An 18,002-nucleotide genomic window follows, 5' to 3' on the forward strand; every position below is an offset into this window, starting at 1 on the left:
GAATGGCCAGCCGTGGCTGCATGCTCTGCCTGGGTTTCTGGGGTCCTGTGACTGTCTGCCACAGCATAACTGTGCATGCTTCCAGGATAGTGTAGTTTGTGACATGCTGACTACGTGCTCCCAGGACAGTGATTGTTGGCTGTGTGACTTGTGTGCTTCAGGGACTTGGTGATGGGGGACCCTATGACTGTGTGTGCTTCCGGGTCTGTGCTTATGTGGCTATGTGCTTCTGGTACAGTGACTGTGACGGTGACTTCATGTAGCCCTGGGGCACAGTGACTTTGCAGGGTGACTGTGTGTGCCCCTGGGATGCTGGGATTATGGCAGCAGGGTTGTGCGTGTTACTGGGACACTGTCATTGTCACAGCATGGCTGTATGTGCTCACAGGACACTGCGATTGTGTCACTGACTGAGCGTGCCCGTAAGACATGGTGACTGTCACAGAGTGACTGTCTGCTCCTGGGACAGTGATTACGACAAGGTGATGGTGTGTCTCTGGGGCAGGGATGGTGACAGACCCGGAACAGACTCCTGGGACCGTCATTAAGACAGAGTGACTATAGGGCAGTGATGGTGACGGAGTGTCTCTGGGATGCAGTGATGGCTGCCCTGTGATGTGTATACTCCTGGGGGCCATGTGATCGTGTCAACAGGACGTCCGTGCTCCCTGGGACACTGTGACTGAGACATTGCTCTAGGCTGCTTGTGTGCCCCGTGTGTGGGTGTTGGCGCTCTGACTTTTGGGGTGTGCTTCCGACTGCCTGGCGTGCCGAGCTCTAATTGCCTGGTGTTCCTATGATGCTCTAGCATCTGACCTTGTGCCCTGGTGACATGTGTGACTCATGGCTTTGGCTCTGTGCTTTGTCTGAGTCCCATGGGAGTTTGGAACATCCCTGGGACAGTCAGGTTCGGGCCTCTCCCAGCGTTCCTGAGGGAGGCCCCTCTAGGCTGGGACCCTCCTATTCTGGCCGTCTCTGGGGACCTCCAGCTGGCACCTCAGCCTCTAGATCACCCACCCACCTTCATTCAGGGCACACCCCAGCCTCAGCATCCCTGACCCCATCCCAGGAAGCAAGTGTCATAGATCCAGTACTCACAGCCTGCTATTTCCCAGAGGGAATTGAAGGAAAACAAAGCTGGAATCAACAGGAAATGCCAAAGACCAGGGGCAACTTGCCAAACTGGCTCAGGTCACTGTCCTGAGACACCCACAAGGGGGTGGGGTACAATAGGAACAGAGCGTTGTTCCCTTTTTAGGCCCCAGAGATTCCTCCTACCCTGGTCTCTAGGGTGCTGACTCTCTTGGGACAATGGCTGAGTGATAATAACCATCATTATCTTAGTGGCATCCAACTCATAATGGCTTGCTCTTGGGCTCCATGCCGGGAACTTTTCCACACTTCATCTCCAGTGACCCATGAGGTATTCCTGTTGGACACATGGGAAGCAGAGGCCCAGAGGGGCAAAGCCAGTTCTTCTTCTTACCTAGGTTCACACAACCAGGAAATGGCAGAGCTGATTCATTCCAATGCAGGTCCCCTCTGATTCCTGTGCATCCTGGCACAAGTGTCTTGCCCTCTCTGAGCCCCAGTTTCCCCATGTGCACAGCAAGGCTGTTCCTGGAACTGCCTTGTGGGGGTCATTTGAAAAAAAATACATTTATTTATTTTTGGCTGCTTCAAGTCCTTGCAGTGCAAGGACGTCTCTCTAGTTGTGGCTCTTGGGCTTAGCTGCCCATACAGCATGTGGGATCCCAGTTCCCCGACCAGGGACCAAACCTGTGTCACCTGCATCGGAAGGTGGATTCTTAACCTCTGGACCACCTGGGGTCATTTTTAAAAAATATTTAATTAATTAATTTGGCTGTGCTGGATCTTAGTTGCAGCATTTGGGATCCAGTTCCCTGACCAGGGATTAAATCCAGGCCCCCTGCATTGGACGTGCAGAATCTTAGCCACTGGCCCACCAGGAAGGTCCCCTGTAGGGCTCATTTTGAGAGTTCTGTGAGACTGGGGATGTGTGTAAGGGACTTAATACAGCAAGTGCTTGGTAGGTAGTCACTCAGGGACCGGGATTTGGGAGAGGAGCTGGGACCTAGGTAGACCCTGCTCCTCTAGTATGTGTTAGTCGCTCAGTCATGTCCGACTCTTTGGGACCCCATGGACTAGCTGACCAGGATCTTCTGCCCATGGAATTCTCCAGGCAAGAATACTGGAGTCGGTTGCCATTCCCTTCTCCACGGGATCTTCCCAACCTAGGGATCAAACCTGGATCTTCTGCCTTGCAGGCAGATTCTTTACCATCTGAGCCACCAGGGAAGCTTGCCCCTCTAGTATGGGAGGGAACAACAGGAACCTCAACCACATCCCGGCAGGGCCTCAGGTTTCTGTTTCACTGTGGGCCTGTGCAGCCTCCAGTGATTGGAGGGAGGGCACTGGTGCCAGCATCCTCCCCCACCCCCAGGCAGAAGGAAGAAGGGGAAACTGAGAGGCCGCCAGTGGGAACTGCACTCCTTAGAAATGGGCATTCAGCCAGCTCAGTTCCCCAGAAATGGTGCACACAGGCGGGATTCCAGCGCTACCCACATTAGAGTTCATGCAGCCACTGAAAAAGGGATCCGGAGAGCCCTCTAGACTTGAATCACAGGCACCTCCAAAGAGAGGGCACTCCAGCCTCCATCTGCGATGGCATGCGCAACCCCCCTCCAGACCTGGGAATGTAAGAGCCTGCGCTCCCGGCGCCCTGTGGGGCTGAGTCATGGCACCACCACGATCTGTCAAGAAGCAGATGGAGCGGGAAGAAGAGGACTCTGGTGGTGAGGTGGGGGGACTTGTCGGAAATGGGTGCGAGGCCAGCGTAGAGACCCCTTTTGGGTACCTCCAGATGCTCCCTGTCGAGAGGGCGCTGCCTGGTCCCAGGAGGGGTTGGACGAAGCCGGATTGGGGTCCTCTCTGGCCAGTGGTTTCCACTGGGGGCTTCGCCTCCCCCAGTCCCTGGCGCCCCCACATCCCTGCGTGTGTGTTTTGAGAGCAGGTTTCTCTTCGCGCCCCGCCCTCCGCGCGCCCTCTGCTGGGTGACAAGGGAGGCACAGGCTGAGTATGAGCTCCGAGTCCGGACCTGCCCCCGGGACTTCGTTCCCGCGAGTCGAGCAAAGTCGCCGCCGCCGCCGCCACTGCTGCGGAGCCCCCGGATTATTATTGCATGTATATTGAGCGCCCCGGAGAGCGGGCGCCAGGCCGGCTGACCGCAGGCTCGCGAGTGAGGTCCTCGCCCACCCAAGGTTGAGACCAGGCTCCCACCTCCATCCTCCACCCGGGGCCGAGCGTGGTGGAGACAGCCGCCTGGCGGATGCAGAGGAATTTGGCGGCGAAGTTGAGGACGCGGAGTTCCCGGCTCGCCCCCGCGCACCCTGGCCCAAGCCGATGCCTATGCGACGGCCTCCCAACACCAACCTGCGTTTTAACTCCCGGCATTTTGGCTTTGCATTCCTGCCGAGGAAACCGAGAGATAAGTGATTTGCCCAAGGTCACGGGCAAGGCAGAACTGAGGTTAAAAACCAGGTCTCCGAGACTCCAGACCAGTAGGCGGCTCGCTGTGTGACCTGGGACCAGCATCATGGCTCTCTGTGCCTCAGTTTCCTGTTCAGTAAACGGGGGCTGAAAAAGATCTGCCCTGGGTAGATCTGGGTAGGGCTGTGGTAAGGCTGAGCTGGCTGACAGTGGGGCCATGCAGTCTGGAGCTGGTGTTTTGAGAACTTGCACTTCCTCAAAACGCACTTCCTCAGTAGAGAGAGAGAAAGGGGGCATCCCCCAAACCTCACATCCTGGCTGCCAGGGTGCCCCCTCGCTGACCAGCAAGCTCTTCTGAGTAGGAAGAAACTAGGGCCTTGGGGAACTGCAGATTTCAGGGTGAGGAGAGAGTTTGGGGGGTACATCAGAGCCTGCTGTTTTCTTACTCGTAAGAACCCAAATCCAGCCTTTGCTCTTGACTCACTGTGTGACCTCAATAAAGGATTTCCCTTATCTGAGCCTCAGTTTCCTCATGTGCAACAGGGCCATTCATTCCACAAACACTGATTGAGCATCTTCAGGCTGTGGTGAAGAATGCAATGGACCCAGTCCTGCCATCCTGGAGTTCTCAGAGTAGCCAGTGAGGAGGTAATAGCACAGAAAGGCATTCAGTAATTTCAGATGGTGACAATGGGACATGAAGAGAAGAGGGACCCTGAAGTCAGGGAAGGTCTCTTTGAGGAGGTGACTTTTGAGCAGAGACCTAAATGAAGTGAGAGAAGATGCTATGAGGGTAACAAGCAGAGGGAACAGCAAAGGTTCTGAGGTAGGAACCTGTTTTACATGCTGGAGGAAAAACATGGAGGGCAGGTGTGGCTGGCACAGAGCAAGGGGTGCTGGAAGGAAATGAGGCGAGAGGTGATGGAGCAGCTCATGTAGGGCCTTGTAGGTCAGGGTCAGGGCTGGCTTTAGACCTGTTTATTTATTTTGAATATTATTAATTTCATTGGCTGTGCTGGGTCTTAGTTGCATCATGTGAGATCTAGTTTCCTGACCAGGGATTGAAGCCAGGAACCCTGCATTGGGAGCACGGACTTTTAGCCACTAGACCACCAGGGAAGTCCCTAGACCTCAGTGTATATCTGGCTTCCTAGGAAGGATCAAAGATCAAAGGGCTGGAAGGAAACTGAAGCATGAAGGCCCTGTTGGGCAGAATTCCAGTCTCCGAATCAGACAACTCAGCACATAATTGAGGGAATTCCTTGGTGGTCCGGTGATTAGGATTTGGTGCATTCACTGCTAGGGACCAGGGTTCGATCCCTGGTGGGAGACCCTACAAGCTGTGTGGTGTGGTTAAAAAAAAAAAAAAAATCATAATCAAGCTGTGCTCCTTCCAGGCTGAGTGCCTGCTGCCAAGTCACTTCCCTTTCTGGGGCTTGAGCTTCCCCATCTCTCTCTCTCTTTTTTTAACACTTATTTTTATTTGGTTTCACCAGGTCTTAGCTGAGGCACACAGGATCTTTTTAGTTGCGGCATGGGGGATCTAGTTCCCTGACCAGGAATCAAACCTGATCCCCCTGCATTGGCAGTGCAGAGTCTTAGCCACTGGATCACCAGGGAATTGGTGGGCTTGACTTCCCCATCTCTGAAATGGGCCTAGTGTGAACCCTATTTTCTCAAAGTCTGGTTTGAAGAATCAGCAAAACAATGCAGGGAACCCTGAGGGCAGGTAAGTATGAAGGCCCTTCCTTTTTGTTTGTACTTGGACTGAAGGATCCTGGTGGCCAGGGCATGGGTCTTAGTGGGTTTACAGCAACAGTTCCAAAGCAGGGACAATTTGCCATGGCTGGGGGCATTTCAGTCTTCCTGACTGGGTGTGGGGGCTGCTCCTGGCATCTAGAGGGGAGGCACTGGACTTTATGCTGCTGCTACTGTCTCATAGGACTGCCCCCCGGGACAAAGAATCAGAGGTGCTAAATGTCAGTTGTGTCAAGATAGGGAAACCCTGCATTCCCAACAAGGCGATATCGCCTCCACGGGGGTGAAATTTGGTTCTTGGAGCGGATCTGTGAAAAAAGGCTCTATGTATAAAGCCTGGATGTACACCCAGTATATAAATAGATATATAGCATATCTATGCCATTAACATGATTACATGGAGGAGGCAACTGTGGGGGGAGGGGAGCATCTAAAAAGACACTCAGGAGGACTTCCCTGGCAGCAACCCACTCCAGTATTCTTGCCTGGAGGATCCCCAGGGGCACAGGAGCCTGGCGGGCTACAGTCCATGGCGTTGCAAGCGGTCGGACATGACTCAGGAGACTGAGCACCCACAGCACCAGGGGTGAAGAATCCGCCTGCCAATCCAGAGAACACAAGTTTGATCCTTGGTCCAGGAAGATTCCACATGCCGCAGAGCAGCTAAGTCCGTGTGCCACGACTACTGAGCCTGCGATCTAGAACCCACTCTCCCCAGCAAGAGAAGCCGCCGCAAGGAGAAACCTGTGACCACAAGTAGAGAGTAGCTCCCACTGACAGCAAGTAAAGAAAGCCAGTACATGGCAACGAAGCCCCAGGACTGCAACAACAACAGCAAAAAAGACTCCACGCTTCCAGTACAGGTGGCATGGGTTCAATTCCTGGTTGTGGAACTAAGATCCCACATGCTATGCAGTATGGCAAAAAAAAAAAAAAAAATAGAAATAAATAATTAAAAAGGCACTCGGGGGCAGTCATGAAATAGAGACAGCCACTGACCTAGAGCCTGGCTCAGCCACTTATTGGGTGTGTGACTTTGAGCAGGTTGTTTTTCTCCAAGACTGAGATTTCCCATCTATAAAATGGGACACTAGTGTCACTTCATGGGTGTTTTGTGAAAATTAAATGAGATCATAGCTAGAGGCGGTGAATGCACACAAAGCATTCTGAAGGTTAGCTGCTATATCATCATTATCATCATAACCATTGTCTATATCCTCTGGTTAATGCACGGCTTACACATTATAAGCTCTCCATAAATGTTTATCTAATAATAATCATTGCTAGATGGTTCTTTGGGGCAAGAGCACCATCCTCTTGGCCTGCTGACTTTCCAAATAATGTCAATATTTCTCGCCCCAACAACTCATCTCTTGATTTACTGGCCTGTTGTGTGACGAGAAGTCCAAGCTTGGACTCGGGAACAAATTTTGGTGTGGGCAGTCATGAGCCTTGCTGCCCTGGTGGAGGAATTTTCGGGTAAGGCCCTACCAGCTGCCAGGACCGCTTGTTCTGAGGATCAGCCCTTCAAAATTCCCTGAAGTGTCACCAGCTGCCCCAGCGCTTTGTAGTTGGAGCAAACTTTAAAAAAGAAAAGGTAACTAACATTCAGTTAGTGCTTATTATGTCCAGACACTTCTCTGAGCCTTTTACATGTCCATCCATGAGGTGTGTCATGCTATTGAACCCATTTTACAGGTGGGGAAACTGAGGCTCAGTGAAATGAAGTGACTGGCTCAAGATCAGGTGATTAAGAAATACTGGAGGCCAGACTCAAGCCTAGGTAGTCCAGCTTTGGGCCCCTTGACTTCGGACCCAACAGGTAGAAAGGAGAGAGATTCACAGAGATGATTTAGATTTAAAATAGAGATTTGCCCCATTTTCTTTTTTTTTTTTTTAATTTATTTTTTCATTTATTTTTATTAGTTGGAGGCTAATTACTTTACAATATTGTAGTGGTTTTTGTCATACATTGACATGAATCAGCCATGGATTTACATGTATTCCCCATCTCGATCCCCCCTCCCACCTCTCTCTCTTCCTGATCCCGCTGGGTCTTCCCAGTGCACCAGGCCCAAGCACTGTCTCATGCATCCAACCTGGGCTGGTGATCTGTTTCACCCTAGATAATATACATGTTTCGGGGCTGTTCTCTCGAAACATCCCACCCTCGCCTTCTCCCACAGAGTCCAAAAGTCTGTTCTGTACATCTGTGTCTCTTTTTCTGTTTTGCATATAGCGTTATCATTACCATCTTTCTAAATTCCATATATATGTGTTAGTATACTGTAATGGTCTTTATCTTTCTGGCTTACTTTACTCTGTATAATGGGCTCCAGTTTCATCCATCTCCTTAGAACTGATTCAAATGAATTCTTTTTAATGGCTGAGTAATAATTCCATGGTGTATATGTACCACAGCTTCCTTATCCATTCGTCTACCAATGGGCATCTAGGTTGCTTCCATGTCCTGGCTATTATAAACAGTGCTGTGGTGAACATTGGGGTGCACGTGTCTCTTTCAGATCTGGTTTCCTCGGTGTGTATGCCCAGAAGTGGGATTGCTGGGTCATATGGCAGTTCTATTTCCATTTTTTTAAGAAATCTCCACACTGTTCTCCATAGCGGCTGTATTAGTTTGCATTCCCACCAACAGTGTAAGAGGGTTCCCTTTTCTCCACACCCTCTCCAGCTTGTAGACTTTTGGATAGCAGCCACCCTGACTGGCGTGTAATGGTACCTCATTGTGGTTTTGATTTGCATTTCTGATAATGAGTGATGTTGAGCATCTTTTCATGTCCATTTTCTTATTTTAAACAAACTTCTCCCCCTTCCCTAACCCCAAAGAGTCACAGACAGGTCGGGTAGGCATTGGAATTATAACTAGTTAGCTGATTTTCAAGCTTCCCAGATGGCTCAGTATATAAAGAATCTACCTGCCGATGCAGAAGATGCAGGAGACCTGAGTTTGATCCCTGGGCCGGGAAGATCTCCTGGAGAAGGAAATGGCAACCCACTCCAGTATTCTTGCCTGGAGAATCCCATGGACAGACAAGCCTGGCAGCTATAGTCCATGGAGTCGCAGTCGGACATGGCTGAAGCGACTGAGCAGAGGCGGAGCTGACTTTATTCAAGAATCTTCACCTCTCAGTTTCCTCATCTGTGAAAGGGGATAATATGCCACCGCAACAGAGTCACAGTGACTGCACATGCAAAGCCACCACCACTGGGCCCCACGGAAGTCACTGCTGAGGGGAGGTCAGGTTCTTGGAGCCACCTCATGAGCTGAGGGGGCCCTGATTCTAAAGAGTACCTCAGAGAGTCTAAGGAGTGGCAGGACTGGGGGAGCCTTAGGAGTGTCTGGGGGCTGTGAGCACACTCAGAGCTTCTGAGGGGTGTCTTACGAGTTATGAGGCATGTCTCGGAGGCTGTGGGGGATATTCTGGGGCTGCCCCAAGGATTGTGGGTACATCTTGGATTCCAGGGGTAGCACAGGGTTGCAGGACTGTCTTAGGAGCTATGGAGGAATCTACTTGTGCCCCTGGGGTCCATGGGGAACCCCAGGATTTTGGTGGCATCCCCATGGTTATGGAAACATCCCCTGAATCATAAGGCATCCCTGAGTTTATGTTGGGGTCTTGGCACTAGAGGCATCTCAAGGGTGATGTGGAGCTATGGGGGTGGGAAATCTGAGGGACTGTGGAAACATTCCTGGGGTCTGTGAGGGACCCTGGGATTTGGGAGGCCTTCATGTGGATCTGTGGGAATGCTCTAGCTGTGGGGGTTTCTTGGGGGTGTCTGGAGGGTCTCGGCGTGACGCAGGGTTGGTGGGAATGCTCTAGGGGGTTTGGTGGGCATTTGAGGAACCATAGAGATTGTTCTGGGATCTGAAGGGGTTTCTCCTGGGCTCTCAAAGCACCTCTGATATTTGTGGGTGCATCCTGGGATTCTTGGGGTGCCCCTGGGCGTTGTGGGGATGTCTCATGAACAAAGAACAGACATCAGGGGGGCTATGAATGTGTTTGTGGGTCTATGGGAGTCATCTCTGGATTTTGTGGGGGAACCCAGGAATTTGGGGGGTATCTCTGGGTTGTGTGGGGACATCTCAGGGATAGTAGGGGCACTCCCTGGGATACTGGGGCTCTCAGTCTCAGGCCCCTGAGGTCTGTGGGGCCTCTCAACATCGTGGGAGGTGTGCGAGCGCACCCCAGAAATCTAGGGGGCATCCCCAGAGTTTGTATAGACACTTCCGGAGATTGTAAGGACGTCAGGGGAACTGCGGAGGCCCCCGGGGTGTGTGGGGTGTCCCCGTCGCGGCCGCGTGGGGGCCCCTGGCCCGCCCCGCCCCAGGGGCGGCCCCAGCGCATAGCCGGAAGGGCCGAGGCGGCCGGGAGGGGAGGGGCCCGTGGGCCCCGGGGTAGGGCGGCCGGCCTGCGTGGGCCGCGCGGGGCGGGCGGCGCTGCTCTCCAGCGCCCGCCGAGGCGGGGCCGCCCCGCGCCCCCCGAGGCCATGGCGCGGCCGCGCGGCCTGGGCCGCATCCCTGAACGACAGCTGGAGGCCTTCCCGGCGGCGGCAGCGGCAGCCACCGAGGACGAGGCGTTCCTGCCCGAGCCCCTCGCCCCGCGCGCGCCCCGCCGCCCACGTTCTCCGCCTGCCTCGCCGGTCTTCTTTGCCAGCCCGTCCCCAACTTTCCGCAGGCGCCTTCGACTTCTCCGTGGCTTTCAGGATTTGGGCCGCCAGGCGTGGGCCGGGTAAGTGCGCGCCGGTGGCTGTGGGTTCGAGTCCCCACCCTGGCCATCAGGCGCGAGCCGCGGGTTCTGGGGTTCGCAACTAGCTCGCTCAGCCTCACTTTTTCCTCTTCCGTCACAGGGCAGCGATAAAAATCATCTCTGCCCCGTCAGGGTTGCCGTGGAGACATCTGATAAGGCATGCAGTAGGCGCTCAATAAACGCCACGTGCCTCCCACTTCCTGTGCAGGCCTGACGTTGTGGTCGGGCTTTGGGGCCGAGTGGAGCCCACCTGCCACCCAGGATGATCTGGGAGCGTGCGTTGGGTTGTGTTATCCTTAGTGGAACGGCCTGTGAAATGGGGCCAGCGCTGCCCTGTAGTAGCTGTCTTGCCAAGAGGCACAAAGAGAGCAAATGAAAGTTCCCTTGTACCCAGACCCAGGGTGGGCCGCGGGGGCGGGAAGCCTGCGGGGTGCGGAGCCGGGAGGCCACATCCGGTGTGACTCTCCGGTGTCCCATTTGTCTTGGCAACTGCAGATTGGCAGCGGAGGTAGGCGCGGGGCTGACTCTGGGGGGCTTCTCCTGAGCCCCCATCGTCCTCCCTACTCTCAGGCCTGCAACTTGTTTAGAACCCGAGTCCGGGGACGCAGGCTGAGGACACCGCAGGGACAGGAGGTGGCCCGGCGTCTGGACTTGGGGAAGAGATGGGGCGGGGAACGATTAGGAGGAGGGGGTCGAGGTCCCTGGCAGCCCAGCTTGGGGTTGGAAAGGGTGTGGTGGGGGCAATCAGTGCCTGTCTCCCGGTTTCTCTCAGTGTCTCTATCTTCACCTCTGCGCCGCCCCCAAGCCCCCAACTTTTCCTCCCCCGCATCCATCGCCCCTCTCCCGGGTTTGGTCACCGGACCCCGTCCTGCACCCGCGAGCAAGTCGTTTCCCCCCCGGGGACACGCGGCGTTCAGAGACCTCCAGCGGGCCCAGCTCGACGTCAGGGAAGCGGGAGAGAAGGCGGGGTCAGAGGCGGGCTCGGAGCCCGGGAAACCGGAGCCTGGGGCACCCTCCGAGGCCCGGGGGAAGGGAGACAAGCGGGAAGTATGCGCAGAGTTCCGCAAGGCCCCCCCGCGGGAGGAGGCAGGCGCGGAGCCCTCCCCGGAGCAGTGGACGAGGGGACGCCCGAACTCCCGGGGACGTCCCTGGGGGGGTCACCGGGAGGGCGGGTGTGGAGGCGGCGCCGGCAGTAGCCGCCGCAAACACCTCGGGCCTGGCGAGCAGTGCGTGCCACCTCGCGCGGTCGTCCCCATGCGCATGCCGAAGGCGCTTGGCACTCATGCGCTCCAGTGCGGCACCCCGGGTCCGGCCCCGGCCCCCTGCCTTGGCACTGCCTCCCGCGGGCCCCGAGTCACTGGTCCACTTCTCCTTCAGCGAAGAGGACACCTGTTGGTACCCTCCAGGCAGATCTGTCAGGTGGGTGGCCCGCGGCCAGTCCCCTCCTTTGCCGTTGGAGGGCTCTGAGTGTTTTGTGTGGGGAGGGGTGCAGGGAGCAGTCTGCCTTGGGGGAGTCCCCAAAGTGGTTCTTAGTTTCTGCCTGGAGCCTCACCCTCTTTCTCTGGCCCTAAACTGTCTGGGTGTTGCCTAGGGCTTCCTGCAGGTGGTGGCCTCCAGAATGGGTGCTGGGTCCTGCCCGCTTCCCACCTACCCAGGATTCCTCCACGCTCCTTGTGCCCCTAAACCTGGGCTTCTGGCATTCACCCTGGCAGCAAATATGGGTGTCCCGCGTCACCTGGGCTCCACTCCCAGGCCACTGGCTTCAAGCCAGGTCCCTCTGGCCCGTCTGCTCAGTGCCTCCAGCCTTACCCTCTCTCCTTCCTTGCTGGGCTGCCAGGCTTGAAAACCAAGTTGGGTGGGGGTGGGGAGGAGGTTCCTGCTGGAACTCCTGGGGTAGGGGGGCATTTAGAATCTGCTGGACAGCACTGGGGCAGAGACGTGGTCTCTAGGTTCTCAGAATTCTCAGAGTACTCCAGTCTTGTTCTGGCTCCACTGAATCGACCCCTTCAGACACCCAGACACACACAGGTTCTCCCACATGGATGCACACAGTCCACAAATGCAGCCACATGAGACACAAACACAGACACAGCCCCACACAGGGTAACTGAGGTCACCTGGTGTGGTCTGTGCAAGGTCTGTCTTCTGGCTGATGGAGCACAAGTGAGCCGTGGCCGTGGTGACAAACACACCACAGAAACCCAGGTCTCACACCCCCTTGCACTCACTACACTGACTGCAGGAGCACACTCGCACTGCAGCACACACTCAGGACCGATTTCCACCTGCTCTCTGTTACACACAGGAGCATTCACGCCTCATACCCCCTGAGGAGTCGGGGACAATCACAACACACAAGCAGCAGACAAGTACCCTCTCCCAAGGTCACACACACCTAGACACACAGATCCACGCAGACTCCAGCACAGAGACACCCGCACATACACACAGATCCACACAGACAAGTGTAAGCACATGGGGGCTCAAGAGCACGCACACACACCCCTGGACTCCCACATATACAGACCCTCTTTGCAAACCAGCCCCACAAACTGCGATGTCACCTGGCACCGTGTGCCGGCCTGGCGGACACACACCGCCGCCCGCCCCCAACCTCCGTGTGACCTTCACAAAGCAAATGCCAGGCCTTTCCATGAAGGCTGCCTGGCACCTCTTGTGAGGGAGTCAGGTGGAGTGGGGCAGGGAGCCCGGGGAGACGCCAGGCCTGCCTGGGGGAGATGGACACCCAGTGATTTACTGAGCAGCAGCCTTGTAGCCCGGTGGCCCTGGTTCAAATTGTGCTTTACCATGAGCCAAGTTACTTACCCTATTTGTGCCTCAGTTTCTATCTTGGAAAATGGGGCATGAGGACCCGTCTGGGCGTACCAGAGTGCCTAGCATGTGACATTTGATAGCACTTGGCTACTGTGATTGCTGTGAGACTGACCAACAGGGATGTGTCCCCTCTCCTGCCCCCTCCACCTTCACCGCTTGTTTGTTTCGAATCGGCCTGTGCAGCAGAGCTCCGAAGCCTGGATCTGTCCCTGGGCTGCCCAGTCCTCCAGGGGCCCAATTTGATGCCCCAGGAGCCCAGGTGGGCGGGCCCAGGGCCCTCAGAGAGGCAGAGGCAAGTAGCAACTCCATCTGAATGCCATCAAGTGGTCAGCCTGTCCAAAGGAGAGTCTTGGGCAAATCATTTCCTTTTTTTTTTTTTGGCCGCACCGTGCAGCTTGTAGGCTGTTAGTTCCCCAAGCAGGGATCAAACCTGCGCCCCCTGCATTGGAAGTCTTAAGCACCAGACCAACAGGGAAGTCCCTGAAGTCCTTCAGTTTGCTTTCTGATGAAGTGTCTGGGTATGTGCCTGTGAGGTCAGGGCCTGTTGGCTGCCCTTGACTCTGGTTTGCGGCTTTGGGTCCCACTGGGACACTGCCCCACCTCCAGCCTGACTGGCTACCGTGAGCAGTGGCGGGTCAGGGAGGAGTGAGTGCCGGCAGCTCTGGGTCTGATTCTGAGGGGTAGCTGAGACACCTGCCCGCCCCCCAAAACACACTTTCTGTCCCCCTCCGGCTGCTGTTCAACACACCTGATCTTCTCTCCTCTGTCTTTCCACAGCCCAGGGGACATTTGCTCCTGGAAGCACAAACAGCAGGGCCCCAGAGAACCTCTTCTTCCCATCTGAGCCTCTGGGCTCCTGCTTACGTGAGCCGAGTCCCCCTGGGGCTGTGGGATCTGCCCACAAATCTAGCTGGGTGTCCTCTGGGCTTAGGTCTCAAGTTCCCCCAACTGCAGCTTCAGTTCCTGGGGTGGGGCTGAGGTCCTCAGGATGGAGGTATGTGTCCGTCTCCTCCCCTCCCCAATGGCACTCAGCAGAGCCCCCAAATCCAGCCAGGGCCTTGGGAGACGGGACCTTGTTCACAGGAGGGAAGGCCACCAGCCCCTCGCTCCCTCTCTGCACCTCAGCCTCCATAGTGACCCAGGACATTAATAGAACCCAACTCACAGGACTGGTGGGAGACCTGATTGAGTTCATGTGTACAAAGCACTTCGATGGTACCAGGAGGGGACTTCCCCGATTGTCTAGAGATTAGCTCCCGTGCTTCCAAGGCAGGGGACATGGGTTCAAGAACTGGTCAGGGAACTAAGACCCCACATGCCATGTGGTGTGGCCAGAAGATAAAAAGCAAATCAATGACAAACACACAAAATTACAGACAGTACCAGACACAAGGCCAATACTGAGTATCTTATTATTGGGGCTTCCCTGTTGGCTCAGGGATAAAGAATCCAAGTGCTGCTGGTTCGATCTCTGGGTGGGGAAGATCCCCTGGAGGAGGGTGTGGCCACCCACTCCAATATTCTTGCCTGGGAAAGCCCATGGACAGAGGAGCTTGGCAGGCTGTAGTCCAGGGGGTTGCAAAAAGAGTCGGATACCAACTGAGCAACTAAACAACCACCTTATTGTTCCTATAAATCTAAAAGGATCTAGCCTGGCACTCAGTACACAGCAGGTGCTCAATAAATGGGCATTATCATCAAAGGCCCAAGGTCATGATCGAAGAGTATTTTTACTCCTGTTTTTTTTTTAAATTGACTTAAAAAATTAACATATACTCAAATTCGACTTTTTTTTTTCCCCCCCTTTGGCCGTGCCCTGCTCCTTGTGGAATCTTTAGTTCCCCGACCAGGGATTGAACCCAGGTCCCCGGCAGTGAAAGTACTGAGTCCTAACCCCTGGACCACCAGGGAATTTCCAAAATTCAACCTTTTTAGTATGTGTTGCATGAAAGGTTTTTTTTTTAATTGTGGTAAAATATATGTAATGAAATTTACCAGTTTAACTTGACTGTACAATTTAGTGTCATTAAGTACACACACATTGTTGTGCAACTGTTCCCCCGCCATCCATTGCCAGGACACTTTCATCTTCCTAAACTGAAAGTCTGTCCCCATGGAACACACTCCCATTCCCCTCCCCCAGTCTGCGGCCCCTACCATACTACTTTCTTTTTTCTATGAATTTGACTCCTCCAGGGACCTCATGTAAGTGGAATTGTACAATATTGTCCGTTTGTGTCTGACATTTCATTTAGTGTGATGTTTTCAAGGTTCATGCATGTTGTAGCCTGTGTCAGAATTTCCTTTTTTAAAAAAGTATTTATTTGGCTGCGCTGGCTCTTAGTTGCCACATGCTGAGTCTTTTAGTTGCCACATGTGGGATTTAGTTCCCTGACAGGGATCGAACCCAGGACCCCTGCATTGGAAGTGTGGAGTCATAGCCACTGGACGGCCAGGGAAGTCCCCAGCTTTCAGTTCTTTTGGGTATATGTACTTGGAAGGCGTATAGCTGGATCACATGGTAGTTCTAGACTTAAAAGTCTTTGCAGAGCTATCCTATGGCTGATTCATGTCAATGTATGGCAAAAACCACTACAATATTGTAAAGTAATTAGCCTCCAACTAATAAAAATAAATGGAAAAAAAATTTAAAAAAAATAAAATGTATCAGTGTCAGAAAAAAAAAAGTTTTTGCAGAACTATCAAACTCTTTTCTACTGTGGCTGCACCTTTTTATATTCTCACCAGCAGTGTATAAGTATTCTAGTTTCTCCACATGCACGCCAACACTTGTTATTTTCCTTTTCCTTTTTTTTAAAATAATAGCCATCCTGATGGGTGGTATCTCATTGGGGTTCTTATTTGCATTTTCCTAATGACCAGTGATGTTAGGGGCTTCCCTGGTGGCTCAGAGGTTAAAGCGTCTGCCTGCAATGTGAGAGACCTGGGTTCGATCCCTGGGTCAGGAAGATCCCCTGGAGAAGGAACTGGCAACCCACTCCAGTATTCTTGCCTGGAGAATCCCATGGACGGAGAAGGCTGGTGGGCCACAGTCCACGGGGTTGCAAAGAGTCAGACACGACTGAGCGACTTCACTTCACTTTCCCTAATGACCAGTGATGTTGAGCATCACTCAATTCTTGTCTGTTTATTGTCCATATGTATGTCTTCTTTGAAGAAATGTTTAAGGGTTATACCCTTTTTTTTTTTGCCATGCCCATGACTTGTGAGATCTTATTTCCCCAACCAGGGAATGAATCCAGGATATCAGAAGTTAGAGCTCCAAATCCTAACCACTGGACCACCAGGGAACTCCCTCCCACTTTTTAATTAGGTTGTTTGTTTTGTTGTTGAGTTTTAGGAGTCCTTTATATAGCCTGGACATTGCGTGTATGCCTAGTTGCTCAGTCGGGTCCAACTGTGATGCTATGGACTGTAGCCCACCAGGCTCCTCTGTCCATAGAATTCTCCAGGCAAGAATACTGGAGTAGCTTGCCATTTCCTTCTCCAGGGGTTCTTCCCGACGCAGGGATCGAACTCAGGTCTTCTGCATTGCAGGAGTTGCATTGCATTCTTGACAGTCTGGATCATCGGGGAAGCCCAGTCTAGACATGAATCCCTTATCAAATATGTTATTTGCAAAAATGTTCTCCCAGAAATTCCCTTGCAGTCCAGTGGTTAGGACTCCAAGTTTCCACTGCAGGAGGCACAGGTTCAATCCCTGGTCAGGGAACTAAGATCTCATGTGCCCCATGGTGCAGCCGAAAAAAGAAAAAAAGGACTACTAAAAAAATATTCTCCCATCCTATAGATTGCCTTTGTACTCCCTGAATAGTCTTTTGATGCACGAAAGTTTTTAACTTTGATGAACTCTCTAATTTACTTTTTCTTTCGTTGCCTGTGCTTTTGATGTCATGTCCAAGAAATCACTGTCAAATCCAATGTCATGAAGCTTCTAAGAGTTTTGTGGTTTTAGCCCTTATATTTAGATCTTTGATCTACTGGGGTTAATTTCTGTATATGGTATAAAGTAAGAATCCCACTTCATTCTTCTGTAAGTGGGTAAACTAGTTTTCCCAGCACCATCTTTTAAAAAGATTGTCCTTTCTCCATTGAATGGTCCTGGCTTCCTTGTTGACAATCATTTGACCACATATATGTGAGGGTTTTTTCCCTACTGTTCATGGGGTTCTCAAGGCAAAAATTCTGAAGTGGTTTGCCATTCCCTTTTCCAGTGGATCGCATTCTGTCAGACCTCTCCACCATGACCCGACCGTCTTGGGTGGCCCCACACGGCATGGCTTAGTTTCATTGAGTTAGACAAGGCTGTGGTCCTGTGATCAGATTGGCTAGTTTTCTGTAATTATGGTTTTAGTGTGTCTGCCCTCTGATGCCCTCTTGCAACACCTACCATCTTACTTGGGTTTCTCTTACCTTGGACGTGGGGTATCTCTTCACAGCTGCTCCAACAAACAGTAGGAAAAGGCAAATTGATAGGATACTGAAAGAGGAACTCCCCAGGTTGGTAGATGCCCAATGTGCTAATGGAGATCAGTGGAGAAATAACTCCAGAAAGAATGAAGGGATGGAGCCAAAGCAAAAACAATACCCAGTTGTGGATGTGATTGGTGATAGAAGCAAGGTCCGATGCTGTAAACAGCAATATTGCATAGGAACCTGGAATGTTAGGTCCATGAATCAAGGCAAATTGGAAGTGGTCAAACAGGAGATGGCAAGAGTGAATGTCGACATTCTAGGAATCAGCGAACTAAAATGGACTGGAATGGGTGAATTTAACTCGGATGACCATTATATCTACTACTGTGGGCAGGAATCCCTTAGAAGAAATGGAGTAGCCATCATGGTCAACAAAAGAGTCCAAAATGCAGTACTTGGGTGCAATCTCAAAAACAACAGAATGATCTCTGTTCGTTTCCAAGGCAAACCATGCAATATCACGGTAATCCAAGCCTATGCCCCAACCAGTAATGCTGAAGAAGCTGAAGTTGAACGGTTCTATGAAGACCTACAAGACCTTTTAGAACTAACACCCAAAAAAGATGTCCTTCTCATTATGGGGGACTGGAATGTAAAAGTAGGAAGTCAAGAAACACCTGGAGTAACAGGCAA

The 18,002-nt window shown here is 52.8% G+C and overlaps 1 protein-coding gene across 8 annotated transcripts in view; it reads left to right on the plus strand.

Annotated features, from left to right (window-relative positions):
* The window catches only part of PDE4A (phosphodiesterase 4A), a 49,763-nt gene that overhangs the window by 5,121 nt on the left and 26,640 nt on the right, over window positions 1-18,002 (plus strand). The window contains exons 1-2 of one of the 8 annotated variants that reach the window (XM_043911484.1): window positions 9,676-10,019; window positions 13,532-13,537. The exons of 4 other annotated variants lie outside the window; for them this stretch is intronic. In XM_043911484.1, the coding sequence (XP_043767419.1) occupies window positions 9,778-10,019; window positions 13,532-13,537 (248 nt within the window). In that variant the 5' untranslated portion in view covers window positions 9,676-9,777. Of the gene's footprint in view, window positions 1-9,675; window positions 10,020-11,059; window positions 11,457-13,531; window positions 13,538-18,002 lie in introns of those variants that run through there. 3 more of the 8 variants (XM_043911479.1, XM_043911482.1, XM_043911483.1) reach the window with 3 other exon arrangements.

This window comes from Cervus elaphus, chromosome 9, assembly GCF_910594005.1.
Source record: "Cervus elaphus chromosome 9, mCerEla1.1, whole genome shotgun sequence".
Classification (NCBI taxonomy): Eukaryota; Metazoa; Chordata; class Mammalia; order Artiodactyla; family Cervidae; genus Cervus; species Cervus elaphus.